The sequence below is a fragment of the Embiotoca jacksoni genome, unplaced genomic scaffold (genome assembly GCF_022577435.1).
Source record: "Embiotoca jacksoni isolate LCO1_2020_lvr unplaced genomic scaffold, fEmbJac1.0.p SCAF_36, whole genome shotgun sequence".
Taxonomy (NCBI): domain Eukaryota; kingdom Metazoa; phylum Chordata; class Actinopteri; family Embiotocidae; genus Embiotoca; species Embiotoca jacksoni.
Window position 1 is genome coordinate 2,514,317 of NW_027185388.1, and position 16,559 is coordinate 2,530,875.

The 16,559-nt window shown below is 43.0% G+C and overlaps 2 protein-coding genes across 3 annotated transcripts; both read left to right on the forward strand.

Annotated features, from left to right (window-relative positions):
- The first annotated feature begins 870 nt into the window (after positions 1-870).
- gpr78a (G protein-coupled receptor 78a) lies at positions 871-4,298 on the forward strand. The gene is made up of 3 exons (XM_069165974.1): positions 871-1,933; positions 2,113-2,226; positions 3,481-4,298. The coding sequence occupies exons 1-3, from the start codon at positions 1,182-1,184 to the stop codon at positions 3,722-3,724; spliced, it is 1,110 nt and encodes a 369-aa protein (XP_069022075.1). The 5' UTR covers positions 871-1,181; the 3' UTR covers positions 3,725-4,298.
- A 1,199-nt stretch (positions 4,299-5,497) lies between these two features.
- cpz (carboxypeptidase Z) lies at positions 5,498-13,551 on the forward strand. 2 transcript variants are annotated; one of them, XM_069165954.1, is made up of 13 exons: positions 5,498-5,717; positions 6,174-6,206; positions 7,075-7,126; positions 7,301-7,623; positions 7,713-7,928; positions 8,769-9,004; positions 10,396-10,557; positions 10,653-10,811; positions 10,900-11,035; positions 11,124-11,263; positions 11,455-11,554; positions 12,419-12,564; positions 12,676-13,551. In XM_069165954.1, exons 1-13 carry the CDS (start codon positions 5,624-5,626, stop codon positions 12,877-12,879), a joined length of 2,001 nt encoding a protein of 666 aa, XP_069022055.1. In that variant the 5' UTR covers positions 5,498-5,623; the 3' UTR covers positions 12,880-13,551. The 2 variants fall into 2 exon arrangements, with proteins under 2 accessions (XP_069022055.1, XP_069022056.1); XM_069165955.1 differs by having other exon boundaries at positions 8,769-8,965.
- Positions 13,552-16,559: the final 3,008 nt, after the last annotated feature.

The following is a 16,559-nucleotide window of genomic DNA, read 5'->3' on the forward strand; positions in this document are numbered from 1 at the left end:
CTTAACGCGTTTTCCATTGAATTATGATAAAACAGATAAAAACATCATAATTTGTATTAACTTTATTATTCTTTTAATTTGTATGAGTTTTTAGGTGTTTTAAATCTTCCATAGAGAACTCACACCGATGCACAAAAAACGACTTCAGGATCGTTTCCACTAGCTGGTGGAAGTGATTGTGTTTCTTTACAGAAATTATTTAGAGCGTGAAATATATATATTATATTTATAGATATGTAGCTGTTCCCTCTCTTCGACCTGCTTTGTACAGCACGTTGTGCCACTGTGTGATGTTTTAAGCAAAGTGTATTGAAATGAACGCACTGTTGCAAACACAGGAATGAGGGGAGATCAACACAAATCAGTGCTTAGTAAGATGAAGTTCAAAGAGTGATGAAGCGACCAGAGATTTGGTGTTGCTATGGAGATGAGTGATTCTCTCTCTCTCTCTGTGTGTGTGTGTGTGTGTGTGTGTGTGTGTGTGTGTGTGTGTGTGTGTGTGTCTGCTTCACCTGCTGGTATTTGGGAGGTGAACTGAAACTCTCACTGTGGTCTCAACTTGGAAGATGTTTTAATAAATGTTGTATGTTAAAGAAAAGGATAAAAAGAGTAACTCTCTCACGCACAAAATACACACATCACAAATTAATGAAACATGTTTGAGCAGCTCTACACACGCGTGCTCACTGTTCCCTGTCATTAACACCGGCATCTGTGCAACAAAAACAAAAAAAAAACATTTGATCTTTTAGGGTCAAAACGGCAACTTATGTGCGCACACCACGACACCCCCATCTTTCATATTAACTCCTGCTTGCATGAATATTGTTCAAGCGTCACATGAGCCAGCTACCAACTGCACGTGCATAGCGCACGGCATTGCCAGCGAGAGAGGAGACGCTGGATAGTGCGCATGATCGAGAGTAAACACAGAGAGACCACTTGATAAGCACAAGTCATCCTTTGCACAGCTTTCCAGTTTGGGCTAAACAACTGCCATCACGGGAGAAATGAGAGAACAATCAGCAGTGGGTCAGTTTGTGGATATCTCACCGTCTGACTTGCACTTACAGGAGGGTTTGTCAGGAGGGCATTTCAGCACTGGACAGCTCTCTCCGCGCGTCTGGCTGCTCACGAGTGCGCGTCTGGTTATGTGCCGATGACCGTCCACCACAGCTGGTATGGTGCACGAGTTGAGAGCATGGCGGACTCTCCACGGCTTCCTCCCCACAAGCGCTGCTGATGCCGAGCCTCGAGAGATGAACATACCGGAGTTCCTACTGGAAATGTCCATCGTGATCATAGCTGTTGTCTCGGTCTTGACCAACTTGTCGGTGCTGCTATGTTTCACCCAGAGCGCCGACTTAAGATCCCACGTGCCAGGAATCTTCGTCCTGAATCTATCCTTCTCCAACATCCTCCTCACTGTCATCAACATGCCCGCCACTTTTCTCGGGGTGGCCCAAAGAGCAAAGCCCTTCGGGGACTTGTTCTGCCACGCCGTCAGCTTCACTGAGACTTTCATCACCTCTAATGCGATGCTGAGCATGGCCGCGCTGAGCATGGACAGGTGGATAGCGGTGGTGTTTCCTCTGAGTTACTCCAGCAAGATGCGCTACCGGGACGCTTTTCTGATCGTGGCCTACTCCTGGCTGCACGCACTAACCTTCTCTCTGACCCAGCTCATGATGGAGTGGGGGGGATACAGCCACACGTATGCCTCGTGCACGGTTCACATGGACGCGGAGGACGGGACGCAGCTGGCCGCCTATGCGACCTTCACGGCGCTGTTCCACTGCAGCAGCTTCGCGCTCTGCCTCTTCGTCATGTGCTTCGCCTACCTGAAAGTTTTGAGAGTGGCCAGGTCGCACTGCAAGAGGATCGATGTCATTACTGTGCAGACTCTGCTGCTGCTGGTTGATATTCACCCCAGGTATCAAGAGATGCAACTCTGAAGTCTGTTAAACCCAGAGATGTTTCTGGAGAAAATTCTTAGCTCACTCTAAAATACTGCACCGGAGCTGTTTTGTTACATTAATTATTTAAACTGTTAATACACAGCAATTTATAATTCATGTCAGACATAAATGAATCTCTCTGTTCCTCTGTCAGTGTGAAGGAGCGGTGCCTCGCTCAGCAGAAGAAGAGAAGGCAGCGAGCCAGTAAAAAGATTTGCATCTTCATCGGTTCCTTCATCCTGTGCTTTTCACCCTACGTCACAACGAGGTAAACCCCAGCTCACTGTCTCTTTGGGTTTATGTTTACCATCCCTTTGTTTTTGTTGTCCTACTCCAGTGTTTTACTGTGGTATGACATCAGGTCTACAGAGACACAAAATCAAAAACACCTCAGTACTCCACCGAAATACCACACTGACGTGCAATGTTCAGTGTCCTTAGATTTGTTGTTGTAGATTATCTGTGGAGATTTCTTTTCAAGCGTGTTGTGGTATTTTTACACTGTTCGTAATAAGTTGTTATGCAAGACAATCTACAGTAAAGTTGAGTCATCGCTTGTCGCTCGCTGCATCAACGTGACAAGCTGAAATAGGGTAACACTGGATACAGTGGATATTGCAAAGGCAACCCGGCATCACGGCAAAGTGTGAAATAGACACGCCCGTCCACCACAGCAGAGCGTGAGATAGCTACGCTTGGCGATGTCAAGGCGTGACAGTTACACGTTTTACTGTAGTGGGCGTGTGTCTACTACCCGCTGTGGCCTGTAGCGATTTCTAGGAAAATGAAATAGACTTCATGGTTTAAACCATTTGACTTATATAAAAATGAAACCATTAGCAAAAACACATGGTCGGGGTTAAGAAAAAAAACAACAACAACTAACGAACAACTTTGTCACCTCCTGGATTTGAACCCCATCATCCCGCATGGCTTTGTACTTGGTCTTAACAGCTGTTACCCACATGATCCTTCATCACATGACACTTACCAGCATGTAAGTTTCACGCCTACAAAATGAGTCGTAGACACGTCGGTGCACGACAGCAAAATGTGTAACTCTCACGCCTAGACAGCCCAAAGCGTAGCTATCTCACGTTTTTCTGTAGTGGACACACGTGTCTATTTCACGCTTTGCAATGGACTGCATTAGACTGGACGAGCATTATGGTGTCTACATAAGAGCCAACAGGGGCAAAGTTACATGCTAAAATTTGTAGGATTCCTTTAAACGATTTTTCAGTGCAACAAGAAAAAATGGCAGCTGTATGGAAGTTCATTCGTGCCATTTCAAGTTTCTTCCAACATTTGAAGTCAGTTTTAGGGGTTGAACAGACTTTATGACACCATTTATGCTCCGGATCTCAACTTCCCCAAACACCTCTAACAGTGAAACCAGAGGAAGAAACCAGAGGAAGGGCACAGCCAAGCGATCCCTCTTGTGTTTTTCATAACTTCACATATAAGGATAGCACATTGGGGCCGGGAGAATTTACTCTCTCTGCTTGTCTTCCTGCTGCAGGTTGGTGGAGTTGTTTCCATCTGTGCACATCCCCCGGTACTGGGGCATCGCCACCAAGTGTCTGTTCTATGCCAAGGCGTCCAGCGACCCGTTCGTCTACTGTCTTCTGCGGCAGCAGTACCGGAAGGTCCTGGTCAGCGTCATCAGCCGAGTTTTGAGAAAAGATCAGTACTTCCTGTCCGTCCACAGCATGAGCAGCACGTTGGACACCGCGGATGACAGCTGTGTCGCCAGGGTTACTTGAGCGAGATGTGCCAGTTTTTAAACGATTACACCCTCCAATCCCTTCTGCGGGAAGGTCAAAAGTCTTTAAAGTGCAAAGGGTCGGCAGATGGAAAGAAGTCAACGCCTGGCTCGAGGACACTTTAACAGAGGGCTGCACCGCAGGACCGGGACCCGGCGGAAGAGCCGTGAGGGACACACGATAATGTATACTCGATGATACCGCACTCACCTCCGATGTCTACCGACGGCCTTCTCCGGACTCGACAGAGTGCCGTTGCCACGGGGCGTGTCAGTTCACCTGTCCAGGCGTTGCCAAGGATGCACCACGTGAAAAAAGCCACAACACCACGTTTGTCACTGTCATCAGTGTAAATGTATCTCTGAAGTATTTTACTGTTGAATTTGTCCGGAAGTGGTCTTCAAGTTTTAGTGAAAAACTGGAAAAAACAAATGTTCATTCTTCTGACTGTTCTGAAGCTAATTTGGGTTTATGTTAACGGTTACCAGAAGAATGTAAAAAAATAAAAGAAATGTATGAGGGTGTGTGAAGATGTTATATCACAGCAAAAACACATTTTAAATAAACTTCACTGCCACAGACTGAGTTTGCTATATGAGTACATGCTGTTAATATTGCTGTCGTATTTACTGCGTCCACGCGAAGAGTCAAGTCAAATTTATTTATATAGCACAACAAAGGTTGACGTAAGAGCTGCACATTAACAAACGAGTCAAACAGTTGAACAGACTTGATCAATAAAAACAAGCAAGATTAAGGTAACACGAGTGGGAGATAAAAACTGAAGTCGTAGTTAAAGTGGAAAAGCCACTGAAAATAATGATGTTCTTATACTGCTATTATATATGTATGTAGAGTTTGTCTTCATAACTTAGATAACAGCCTCCGTCTGAGGATAAATGTTGATCTTCCCAAAGGCCTCATCTTTTCCCTTCCTGCATTACATCACCGCCCCGTTACCTCCGTGGCTTCTAGACGCCATCTGTTTTTTTTTTTGTGTTTTTTTTACAAGTTGGACGCAGAGTAAACGACTTCCCAGGAATCCTGTCAGTTCAGTTCTAGTCAGCACACTGAGCTCACTTTAGCAGGTTTGCCACATAACAGGTTATTTCATGGCACTTAACACATTAAAGTCCTTACAGCAGAACTTTACAGCTTTATATAGAGAAACCCAACAATTCAACAATTCCCACATAAGCTAGGAGAATAAAAACCTCCTCTTTAAGGGAGGAAAACCTCCAACAGAGGGAAGGACACTGTCAATTCAGCCGGCATTTTACAGACTTTCAGAAGCTCTCCTTGAATGTTAAATAAGATTCCTCAAGTTAAGAACAGAGAAAGGCTGCCAAGTGAAATCATGTTTCTTTTAAAAAAATTTTTTTTAAGTAGTCACTATAAATCCCCCTGTCCTGATAATAGCTTCTTATTTTAAGAATACAAAAGTGAGAAGATCAAAACTGACACTAATGGTGCAAAAAAAAAAAATCTATTCTTGCATTTAATTGGTGAGCAGCCCTATTGTGTTAAAGAATAAAGTTCTCTCACTCCCACGAGCCACGTTTCTTCTTCATACCCCCCCTCTCCCACCCTCATACACACATGCACACGCACACAAACACGCACGCACACACACACACACACACACACACACACACACACACACACACAACTCCGTGCAGTGAAATATGATCGGTGCAGCAGAGAGACATACTCCTCCTGGCTTTTTTTTTTTTTCGGGTCAGGGATGCTCCGTGCAGACAAAGGAAGGAGGTCTCCCTGCGGTGGGTGGTAATTATCATTCAGCCCCAAAGAAACGGCAAAGTAGCAGCTTCAAACACAGACGCTGCCACATCACACAGCGCAGTTAGTTTGTCAAGCAGCTTGCAATCACAACACAACATGCTTTGGGGACTTTTGCTGCTGTTTCTCTCCTTGTCGAGAAGTTGTCGCGGCGCTCCGCAGCAGACTTGTCATCCGGGGGACGAGTTTTTAGGTAAGGACACTCAGCTCGTGTGAATGTACCCAAAAACTAACAATGCATGGCTGACTCGTTGTGGAGATGGAACAAAGAACGGAAAATAGACCTATTTCGGTGGCCAGTATGGATGATTTACGGGGGATACTTCTAATCTTTAAAAACAACAAAGTTAAATCAAGGGCCAAAGAAACCGGATTATAATTGAAATCCTTGTAACTGAAAACAGCTAAATAGACCGGGTATTTATTTCATTTAAATCCATATATTCCCCAGTATTTCGATTTTACAGAGACTTGTATGATTTCGTCACGATGCAAATTTAACACTGTCATCCTGGTCACAAACAGTGATTACTGTAAACACACTAAAAACCCTGCTTTTGAAGATGTTGCCCCCTAGCGTTTAATCTGTGTCCCACACGTTTTCAGGAGTTCTCTAAAAGTTTTGTTTTGTTTCTTATTTATCTCACAGGAAGATGCAGCAACAACGTACAAGATGAAAAACGTATGTGGCTGATTCAGTTTCACTCTGTGCAACATGAAGTGGATGCAATGGATGATAAGAAAAGATAAGATAAGATATAATAAAATTAGATGAGATTAGATAAAATAAGATATGACTTTATTAATCCTGAAGTGAGGAAATTTTGTTGTCACAACAGTTTAAGAATACAGGGAGGACAAATACGTACACAAAAAGAAAAAAATACAAATACAATAAAATTAGAACACAATAATTTATTTAAATTTTATATATATTTATGTATATATATATAAGTATACACACACACACACACACACACACACACACACACACACACACACACACACACACATATATAATTTAGTACAATATAAACATACAAAAAAATAAAGTGTAAAATGTGAGGTATAGTATAGTAGCCTGTAGTATAGTACAGTATAGTATAGTATATTATATTATATTATATTACATTATAGTTCTATTGTATAGATCATATTAAAGGTTTTAGCTGTTTCTTTCTTTTCAAACAATCTCTCATTGCTTTCCCTTTAAGCATTAAATAATGTGAGTAGCAGGTCACATATGAGCGAGATATCAGTGGCAACACCATGTGGGAGCTCTGCAGTATGTAAGAAAAAACAAACAAAGCCCAAGTTAATAGATTTTGTATTATCAGATCCATGTGTGGCAGAGAGATAAGACATTTTTCTCTTCACTACTCTTGAAGATGTGACACAGACAGAAGATCTGTGAGCAGGATATAAATGAGCAGCAATAAAATGTTCAGAATACCGACCTGGAATTTTAAAAAGATTTATTTTGTGAATCTTCTTTTAAACTTATCAGCGTTCTTGATTTCTTCTCTTTTTTTTTTGTCTTCTCTTGACAGCAACGTGCACCGAGCTGAACCTGGGCTACTGTAATGATATGGAATACTCCAGGTGGGTCGGAGAGGTTGGTACTGACAGGAGCCAGAAAATCAGTGGCATCTAAAAACCTTTAACTTCACATGTCCTGTCCTTTTAAGGCGTTTTTTTTAATTTTATTCTTTTACACCTAAATTATTTTAGAAGTTCTTGTTTGAATGCCTTTATTTAAACATCACATATATCCAGGACCATATTCCCCAACATCCTTGGCCACCGTAGTCGTGTGGACGCCGAGTCGGGGGCGGAGTACCTCCTCCTGAGCGTCATCCACGGGCTGCTCAACGGGGAGTGCTCCCCTGAGATTCGCCTCGTAGGCTGCTCCGTGCTCGCCTCGCCCTGCCGGGATAACAAGATGGTCAAACCGTGCCGCAGCACATGCGAGGAGCTGAGGAAGGACTGCTCGCACGCCTTCGAGGCCATCGAGATGGCCTGGCCCTACTTCCTGGACTGTGACCGCTTCTTTGCCAGCGACCAGGAGGGCTGCTACGACCCGCTGGCAGGGCTGAAAGGTAACAGTCACCCTGTTTGGATGCTCTGTAAAAAACACAACAACACCCTTTTCCTCCTTTTCCCCTAAATCCGGGTGTCCCTCCTTCAGCCAGACAGGAGCAGGCCCTGTCCAGCCTCTCTCCAGAGGAGCCCAGCACCATCATCCAGTTCACCTACACCTCCAACGCCCAGATGTACAGCTTACTGAAGAGAACGGCGGCCAAGTGCTCCCACATCTCCCACATCTACAGCATCGGACGCAGCACCGAGGGCCGGGACCTGCTGGTGATCGAGTTCACCAACAACCCCGGGCAGCATGACCTATGTGAGTCAGGATGAGTAAAATAATAATAATCATAATAATAAAAATAAAGTTTATAATGTGGCATCTTTTGGCCACTTGTTGACAATCGAAACAACCATGAACAGACTGTTTGTTTATTTACACATCTAGTGAACGCTCCATGAAGTTGACTCCATGAACAGCTCTTTTTATGCTGAAAACGACTTCCTGCTGGAAACAACATTAATGAGAGTGACACCCGGTATCAGTCGAGAGCCTTTCTGCGTACAGTTTGCATGTTCTCCCTGTGCCTGAGTGGGTTTTCCTCCGACTGCCCAAAGACACGAGTGGTGATTTGTAAATTGCTGGTTGGTGTGAATGAGAGTGTGAACGCTCGTCTGTTTCCGTCTGTCAGCTGGACGAGGCTCCGGGGATCGCTGTAGGATCCTTGTTCAGGATACAGCAGGTATAGATGATGGATGGATGCCTTCTCGGAGACTCAGACCATGATTTACTGGGTGGACTTCCTGGTCTCGATCCATCAATCTACCTCCAACCGACATCCTTTGGCACTTTTGTAAAACAATCTTCATCATGTGACCTCCACCTGCTTTAAGGTGGTACTGAGCTGGAGAATGAACCAAAGCCGGGCCGTGAAACCGAAGCAATGAGCTGTAACGTCCAGAGAGCTGAGTGCATAACGAATCGCCAAATGAGAGCTAATGTTGCTCTTTTTCCGCTGAATGTGCAAATAGGCAGCTGTTTCTAAAGGGAATATATTTGAATATTGTGTTGACAGCTCGTTCCGCAATCACGAAGCGGCCCAAAAACTTCGTAAATGCAGCTCGAGTCACGTTTTTGCTTTTGTCTCGTGAACCGTAGTGGAGCCGGAGATCAAGCTGGTGGGCAACATGCACGGCAACGAGGTGCTGGGCCGCCAGCTGCTGCTCTACCTGGCCCAGTACCTGTGTTCAGAGTACGTCCTGGGGAACCAGAGGATTCAGACCATCATCAACACCACTCGCATCCACCTTCTGGCCTCCATGAACCCCGACGGCTACGAGCTGGCCGCCTCAGAGGTAGAGGATAACGGTGACCCGGAGCACACCAACCAGGAAGTAAATATTGTTAACAGAAAAAAAAAGACAAACCGCCATTATCCGTTCTCAATCTGCTGTCTGTTCAGTCTGCTCGGCTTCAGGTGTGGAGGTGGAAGAATTGGGTACTCTGCTAATGACTGTAAATGCAGTATGGCTTTAAATGAGACACCACTTTGGGACAATGTTGTAGTTGAGAGTTTTGTAAATGCTGAAGCTATTTGAAAAGTGCTCAAGGTTTCCACCTTCTGCCTGTCGGTCTAAATGGACGTCACTAGTCCAGGACAGGTCCTCTCACTCCCAGAAAAAGATATCCACCAATCAACGATCACTAGTAATTAAATTAAACTAATAGAATCAAGGTAAAAATGTCTAATTCTGAAAAACTCCTGAAAATTCAGTTTGCAAACCAAAGCTGGAAGTGGAAGAACTGCATGTTCCCTGCATGAAGGATTTTTTTTTTTTACCTGCAACTGTAGAAGTCTCTCAGCTCTGTTTGTCCTTCTGTATATTTTACTGTCGGAATTTTACCCAAACAGAAACTCTGACAAACCTGAGAAAGTGAGACTTCTGCACTTGCACCTTTTAATCATCACTAACTTCACCAATATCAGTCGAGCCTTTCGTTAAAAAGTCGTTGTGCTCACTAATGCTGCAACATTTGCCATTGTGCCTCTAACCAACTCTGCATGGATGTTATACTGCCAAATGATCACGTGCACGCTCAAATGTGTCAGTCGAATGTTGCAGGACTGATAGAAGTTTGGGAAAGCTTACGTTAAATCACGAAGTCCACAATAAGGACCGTTATTTACCGTGTATGTAATGTGTAGTCTCGAATCTACTGCGCCTGAAATACTCGCAGTACATACGAACTGTGGCTGAAACGTTCATGAAAATGTCCTTAATAATGTCCAATCTATAAATCAGATCAGATTTATTATGTTGGCCAAACCTGTTTGAATGCATTCATATCTTGCATGTTTATATAGAGAAAATTAAAACTCAAACTGTTTCCATATTTGTACTGTATATGACCTCATATACATGAATGTTTATAACAGTTTGTATTATCCCAGAAAATCCCTTTTTGATTACTTGGATGAAAACAATTATTGTTTGATTGCATTTTCTGCTCAAGTCTGATATTCAGAAATCCTGATTTCAGCTTCCATTTGTGACTTTTTCTCATGGCGGATATATGGTCTTGTCAACATGTTAACAATAGAATTAACAGTAGCGGTCTAACCTGTTCCTTTTATAAATTCCTGACTAATATTCATGTAATTTTGTCCAATATTTTCTCCACATAAATCACTGCTCCTACTAATGCCTACACATCATCATCATCATGAATCTGAACATCTTCACACCTTTTGATGCTCCCAGTTGTTTGAATCGGAACATTTCAGGGTCACTTGTTGAACGGTTGGACCAACGGTCGCACCAACGCCCAGAATATTGACCTGAACCGCAACTTTCCGGACCTCACCTCCGTCTTCTACCGGAACCGGCGCAGCAGACACTACCGCATCGACCACATCCCGATCCCCGACGCCTACTGGTTCGGAAAGGTAGAAACATCTTCGTTATTTATGGAGAATTTCCCTGCAGTGGATATTTCAGCCTTGGATCCCTAAACCAGCCAATCCTCCCTTTTGGCCTCTAGGTGGCACCAGAGACCTACGCGGTGATGAAGTGGATCAGGTCGCTGCCTTTCGTTCAGTCCGCCAGCCTCCACGGAGGGGAGCTGGTGGTCTCCTATCCCTTCGACTTCTCCAGACATCTTCACGAGGAGAGGATGTTCTCACCTACTCCGGATGAACAGGTAGGGAGGGAGGATTTGTGCATTCAACAAATTAACTGCTGCTAATAAGGAGTCTTTGAATATCCACCCGTGACCTTCCACTGCTCAGGTCTTGAAGCAGCTGGCTCGAACCTACGCCGACGCTCACGCCACCATGTCGAACAACGACACGGAGCGCTGCGGGGCCTCCTTCTACCGAACAAGGGGCATCATCAACGGGGCACTGTGGTACAGTTTTGCTGGTGGTGAGATACTTTTAAAAACACACACACACAAAAAAATGTATGCACTATTTTTTTCTGCTTCTCCAAAATACCTGTACATCTCCTGCAGGTATGTCCGACTTCAACTACTTGCACACTAACTGTCTGGAGATCACCGTGGAGCTCGGCTGCGACAAATTCCCCTCAGAGGCCGAGCTTTACCCGGAGTGGAAGAGGAATAAGGAAGCTCTGCTCGGTTTTCTCGAGTCTGTATGTGTCCCGCTTTTTTCTATAAACAGGGGAGAAAACTACAGAAGAAATAAAAAAACAACAACAAAAAAAACAATGTTTGCAATAAGAGTAACTGTGTTCAGTGCATGTAGGCGGTGTGAGGAGTCTGTCCAGGACAAAACTACTCGGAAATCAAATGCTTTGTCATTGTGCTCCTTTTTTCTGTTCAGGTCCACAGAGGAATAAAGGGAGTAGTTCAGGATGTTGATGGAAATGGAATAAAAGGAGCAACTGTGTCCATCAGGGGGATTAGGAAAGATGTCACCACAGGTAAATATATTAATGCAGGGTTTTTTCCATTTGAGTAGTGCCATAGGGAAAAGTTAGATTTTTTTTCCCCCTTCTACTTTTAAGAATAGTTTGCAAAAATGTACTGTAGATATTAGGCATTTTTGCTGTTTTCCAAATGACATACTTCCCTTAATACACTAACAAATATGGCTCTTACATGTTCGGACTCTTACTTGTGTTGTGCAGGGATTTTGACAGAGTAGCGTTGTCTCAAATCGCACTCTGCCGTTCTGCACTGACAGGAAATGACCTCAGCATGTGAACAAATCACCCGCCAAAGTATCTGCAGCTTTGATTTTTTTTTTCCGGTGGTCCCGTCCCTTCCTGTACGTAGCCAAGATGGTGACCGTTTAGTTGGTGGTGCTAATGCTCCGCCCGCAAAACGTAGAAAGAAGCGTACTCGTTCCAAATCGCATCCTTTTTCTTTTACTTTAAATGTCGCGCTTCGGATCGCAACACACACGGCCAAGAGGGTCAAAGTTCAAGCTCCCATTTTTATGACCAGGTAGTCCGTCCCAATTGTATACATATTACATGCAACAGTGCATTCATACTTTTACAAGGGCAACTGCAGCACGTAATAAAAGTTTCAAAAAATAATAAAAAAAAGTGTCCAGAGTTCCACACGTCTTTTTTTTGGAGCGTTTTTAAGTGCATCATCCGGGTACTTGTAGCGCTCGTCATGTTTCTGTACTTGAGAGTGTGAACGCACTTCTGCACTCAAAATAGTGAGTGTTAGTACACAAGTTTGCCATTTGCAACACAGCATTTGTGAATTTTCTCCTTTTACCAGCTCTTCCTTCACTCTCTGCTTCAACCTTTTCCTCCTTCCTTGCCTGTCAGCTGACGACGGAGACTACTGGCGGCTGCTGAACCCCGGCACTCACATCCTGACAGCCACAGCCAAGGGTTACTCCAGGGTCAGTAAGAGGGTCCATCTGCCTCACAGCATGAACAAGGCCGGTCGTGTGGACTTTGTCTTGGAGAAGGTTCGGATCTTTGTCTTCATAATCCCGCTATAGACTACATGTTTGAAATATCTCACCTCCTAGACGTGCGTGCTCATTAATTCCTCGCCTCTGCTCGTATGCTGCATCCAGGTTCCCCTGGAGCCCGACATCGACGACCACCTCTTCCCCACGGTCGACACATGGGATCGATTTGACCCCTACAACCAGTTCGAGCGCTACACCGAGCCACATGTTGTCAGCGGAGGCATAGAGCGGGAGGAGAAGCCGTGGTGGTGGAACTACTTCTCCCAGTCTGGCATCTCACCTCCACATTGGCTGCTGCGAAATGTCTAGAGAAAACATTTCGGGGGGTGAAAAAAAAAGAAAAGGAGATCGCGATGTACCGCTACACAGGGAGACCGGTGATGGACGGCTCCACGTCCAGTCCCACTGGTGCTCTCAGACGCATCTAGCAGGAGCTGCGACACTGAAATCATCAATCACAAAACACATTTCATCGCTTCCTGGAAAGATGTGAATCGGCTTTTCTCCCACCGGGCAACACATTTAAATGCGGGCTATGAGTGAGGTTTTTGGCCAATATTGCTTTGCAGCTACTTTTAACTGTTCACTAGGAAAATACTGGACCACACGTACAAAATATATTATAAGTGTCTGTCTTTCAAAGATGATCACAGTCAAAATAAGTAGCATGCACTTATCTGAGTATTATGACCAAAGATGACATGTTTTTACATGTGATGCCAGCTGCACAAAATATCCTTGTACACATTTGTCCAAAGATCTAGTTGGATACTATTTTTTTTTTTTTTATCACAAATAATTCCCTTGTGCATTATACAAGGATACTAATAGAACCTTCTGGACCAGAAACAGCATTTCATATGGAGCATCCACAGCTAAACTTGGATTAACAGTGATACTGTACCATCTGTGAACTGAAGAAATTCTTGCTTTGTTTATTTTTCCACGAGCATGAGAAATAAATTTTTATATTTGTGGCACCCTTTTTTGTCCTAAATATGTTTTACTGACTCAGCAATCTGGTTTTCTAGTTTAGAATAAGTCTTTACTTTACATCTCTTCACCTCCGTTTGAGAAGCAGTTCTAGCTTTTTGTCAAAAGAGGGCGCTAGAGAACAAGTAATGACCCTTTTATATACAGTCTATGGGAATGACAGATTGTACCCTATTTTTATTCAAGTCAATGATGAGTTGTCTAATTAGTGATATAAGGTAAACTGCGTCTGCGTTATTAATGCATTTATTTAATTATTTACACACCCAGTCAGTAAGTTTATTTTTTTCTATTCCGATTTTTTTCAGTCTGCAATCAAATGTCAAATAAAATAAAAAAAAATAAAAAAAAAAATAAAGTCCTGCCTGTTCACAGGCGTCCTCAGAAAAAAAATAAAAAATAAAATAGCAACCATTTTTCAAGGTTATCCTGCGGAATGACACAAACGTGTCAGGGTAGTGGTCAGGCGCGCGTGCTGTATCCCTGCGCCGTCACCGGTTAAACAGGTGCGTGAAGTGACGTCACCGTAATTTCCATGAACTGACCGCGTTTGTTTGTCTAACAGGCTCCGCAGGCCGGAAGTTTGAATGCGGTAAATGTTTGTAGCCGTGTGATACGTTAACACCCGACCTCTCGAAGGGGAGAAGATGAACCGACATTTGGCAAAGTTACTGAATTACATTTTGTAAGAAAAAAAAAAAGAAAAAAAACCCCGGACGCATCATGCTAATTTTTTGGCATTTTTTTTTTGGAGACACGTGACTTCCCTTCAGCCGCTGACGTCAAGGTAGGCTTCTGTCACACCAGTACAAATAAAGTCCAGCAGGATTTGTTTGTTTTTTAGTGTAAAACACATGTAAAGTAGCACTTAAAATGACACTTACTGATAACACTTTGTAGTTTGGCTTTCTTGAAGAAATTGTATTTTCTTGATTCCTGTTCTGGTTTTGTACCCTCAAGGTTGAAATGAACTTATTGTAAGTCGCTTTGGATAAAAGCGTCAGATAAATGAAATGTAATGTAATGTAAAGTTGTTTGAAGAGCCAGCTCTACTGCACTCGACCTGAAAATCCTAATTTGATGAGTGTTTGGCAGTTAAATTATGTGAGCCATGACAGTGAATGAGCTGCAGCACACCTGGGCAGTGTCCTACAGCTGGATTTGAATGCACTCTTCATTAGCTTCACCTGTGTGATGCTGTGAAGAAAGTTTTTTTGCACTTTGCATTTTTGTGAATGTTTGTGTTGTGATTATATGTGAAAAATTATGAGTTTGTGTAGTACTTCTACTGAAATACTTACTTACTGACCAAAATATTATTCTGTGTATTAATGCTGCAGATAAGGAGACAAAGATAGTGAAATGTTGGAAACTCAACTGTTTACAGCTTTGTTTAGGAAAAATTGTGTTTTTCACTTAGAAATTGTAGCCTTGTGCCTGTTATCCAGGGTAAGAAAAAGAGATAATAATTGTTTAAATGCTCAGATTAAGTTTTATTCTCTCAGAAATCTCTGAGTCTGATGTTTCATGGCTGGATAAATAAGTAAAATAAAATTATTTTTCCCAATTTGGATGGACTGACCCTTTAATGTCCTATGGGAGCAATACTCTACCAGATTAAATGACAATATTATTAGTTAAAACATGGTGATAATAACTACCTGAGGGAATCCATGCACACAAATTCTGACACTGTTAACCCAAACATTCATACAGAATAAATATACTTCAGATGTCGGCGCTTATACTGTATCGCCATGATCACAAATAGCATTATAGTGACAGCAGACGTGAAATTAATCTACGTTCTTCTTTTGTGTCTGTTTATTTATCTGTCGGTCGTAATCCGTCTGCACCCTCTGCATGTTACAGCTTCCCCAATTGTCACAGCTGGATCTGAGGATGCACAGCAAGCTTTCAATAAAATCAGCTGGCGACTAGATTGCGTGCAACCCCTTTCTAACCTCCGAGTCCATCTGTAATCTGCTTCTAAAGCCAACTGACTTGTACGTGAACCAATGTATGCAACTGTATTAAGGCAGGGCTCAACTCCTGTTCAAAATCTATCTCATAATTGGCCACACCATAGAAGAAGAGCCTACATTGTGTAGACGGTCTATATCATTCATTTCGTGCAGTTAAAAAGGAGGCTGAAGTGCCTGTTGACCTTGCAGACTGGTCACTTATCATCACAGCAGGTTTCATGATAATGATGAGCTTAATGCAGCTCAGCACTATGATGTGGGCCACGGCAGTAATCGTTCATTAATGTTCATAAAAGTCTCACGTTGAAGTCAATGTTCCTAATATGTAGTATCTGTCATGACTGGAAACCAAAGATGTTACACATTTAACTATTTTAAACTGGACTAAAGCTCTGCTACAATAATTAGAGCGAAGCTACACTTCAGCTTATTGTAGATATATTATCTGTGTATTTGTTGGCTGCAGCAAGAAATGTCAGTTCAGAAATGTCTCAATCTGAGGTGAAGTGATTATAAAGTCTGTAACACGAGGCATGTGTACGTACTGGTGTAGTTTATATGTAGCTTTACATCTCTCTTAAGCTTCTCTCTGGAGTTCTAGCAACAACGGGCTGTTTTTGTGTCTGTGTCTTTAAGGCACATTGATATCAAAGATCCTCTCCTCTGATTGGTTGACGAATGCCCGGTCCAGACTAACCACAGGTTTTCTTCGGTCTTGTGACTTTCTAGCTCCGCGATAGAAAGACTGCTTGTTGTTTTCTTGCGCATAATACGTTGGTCAGTAGGTATGAGTTTGTGACATCACAAACTTGCAAAAAACCAAACTGCATAAATACAGGGTGAGTTTTTCTCCGTTGGCGAAGCGATTTGACACTTTTACACTATTTACGTGTCACTTTTGGCTTTGTGTTCAAAACAGTAGTTTTGAAATTATAGACTGAGACCCTTAAAATGAAACTTGCGTGTCTCTTACAGTGAAGCTGTTTGTTCTTTTTGAGGGTGCCATCGGAG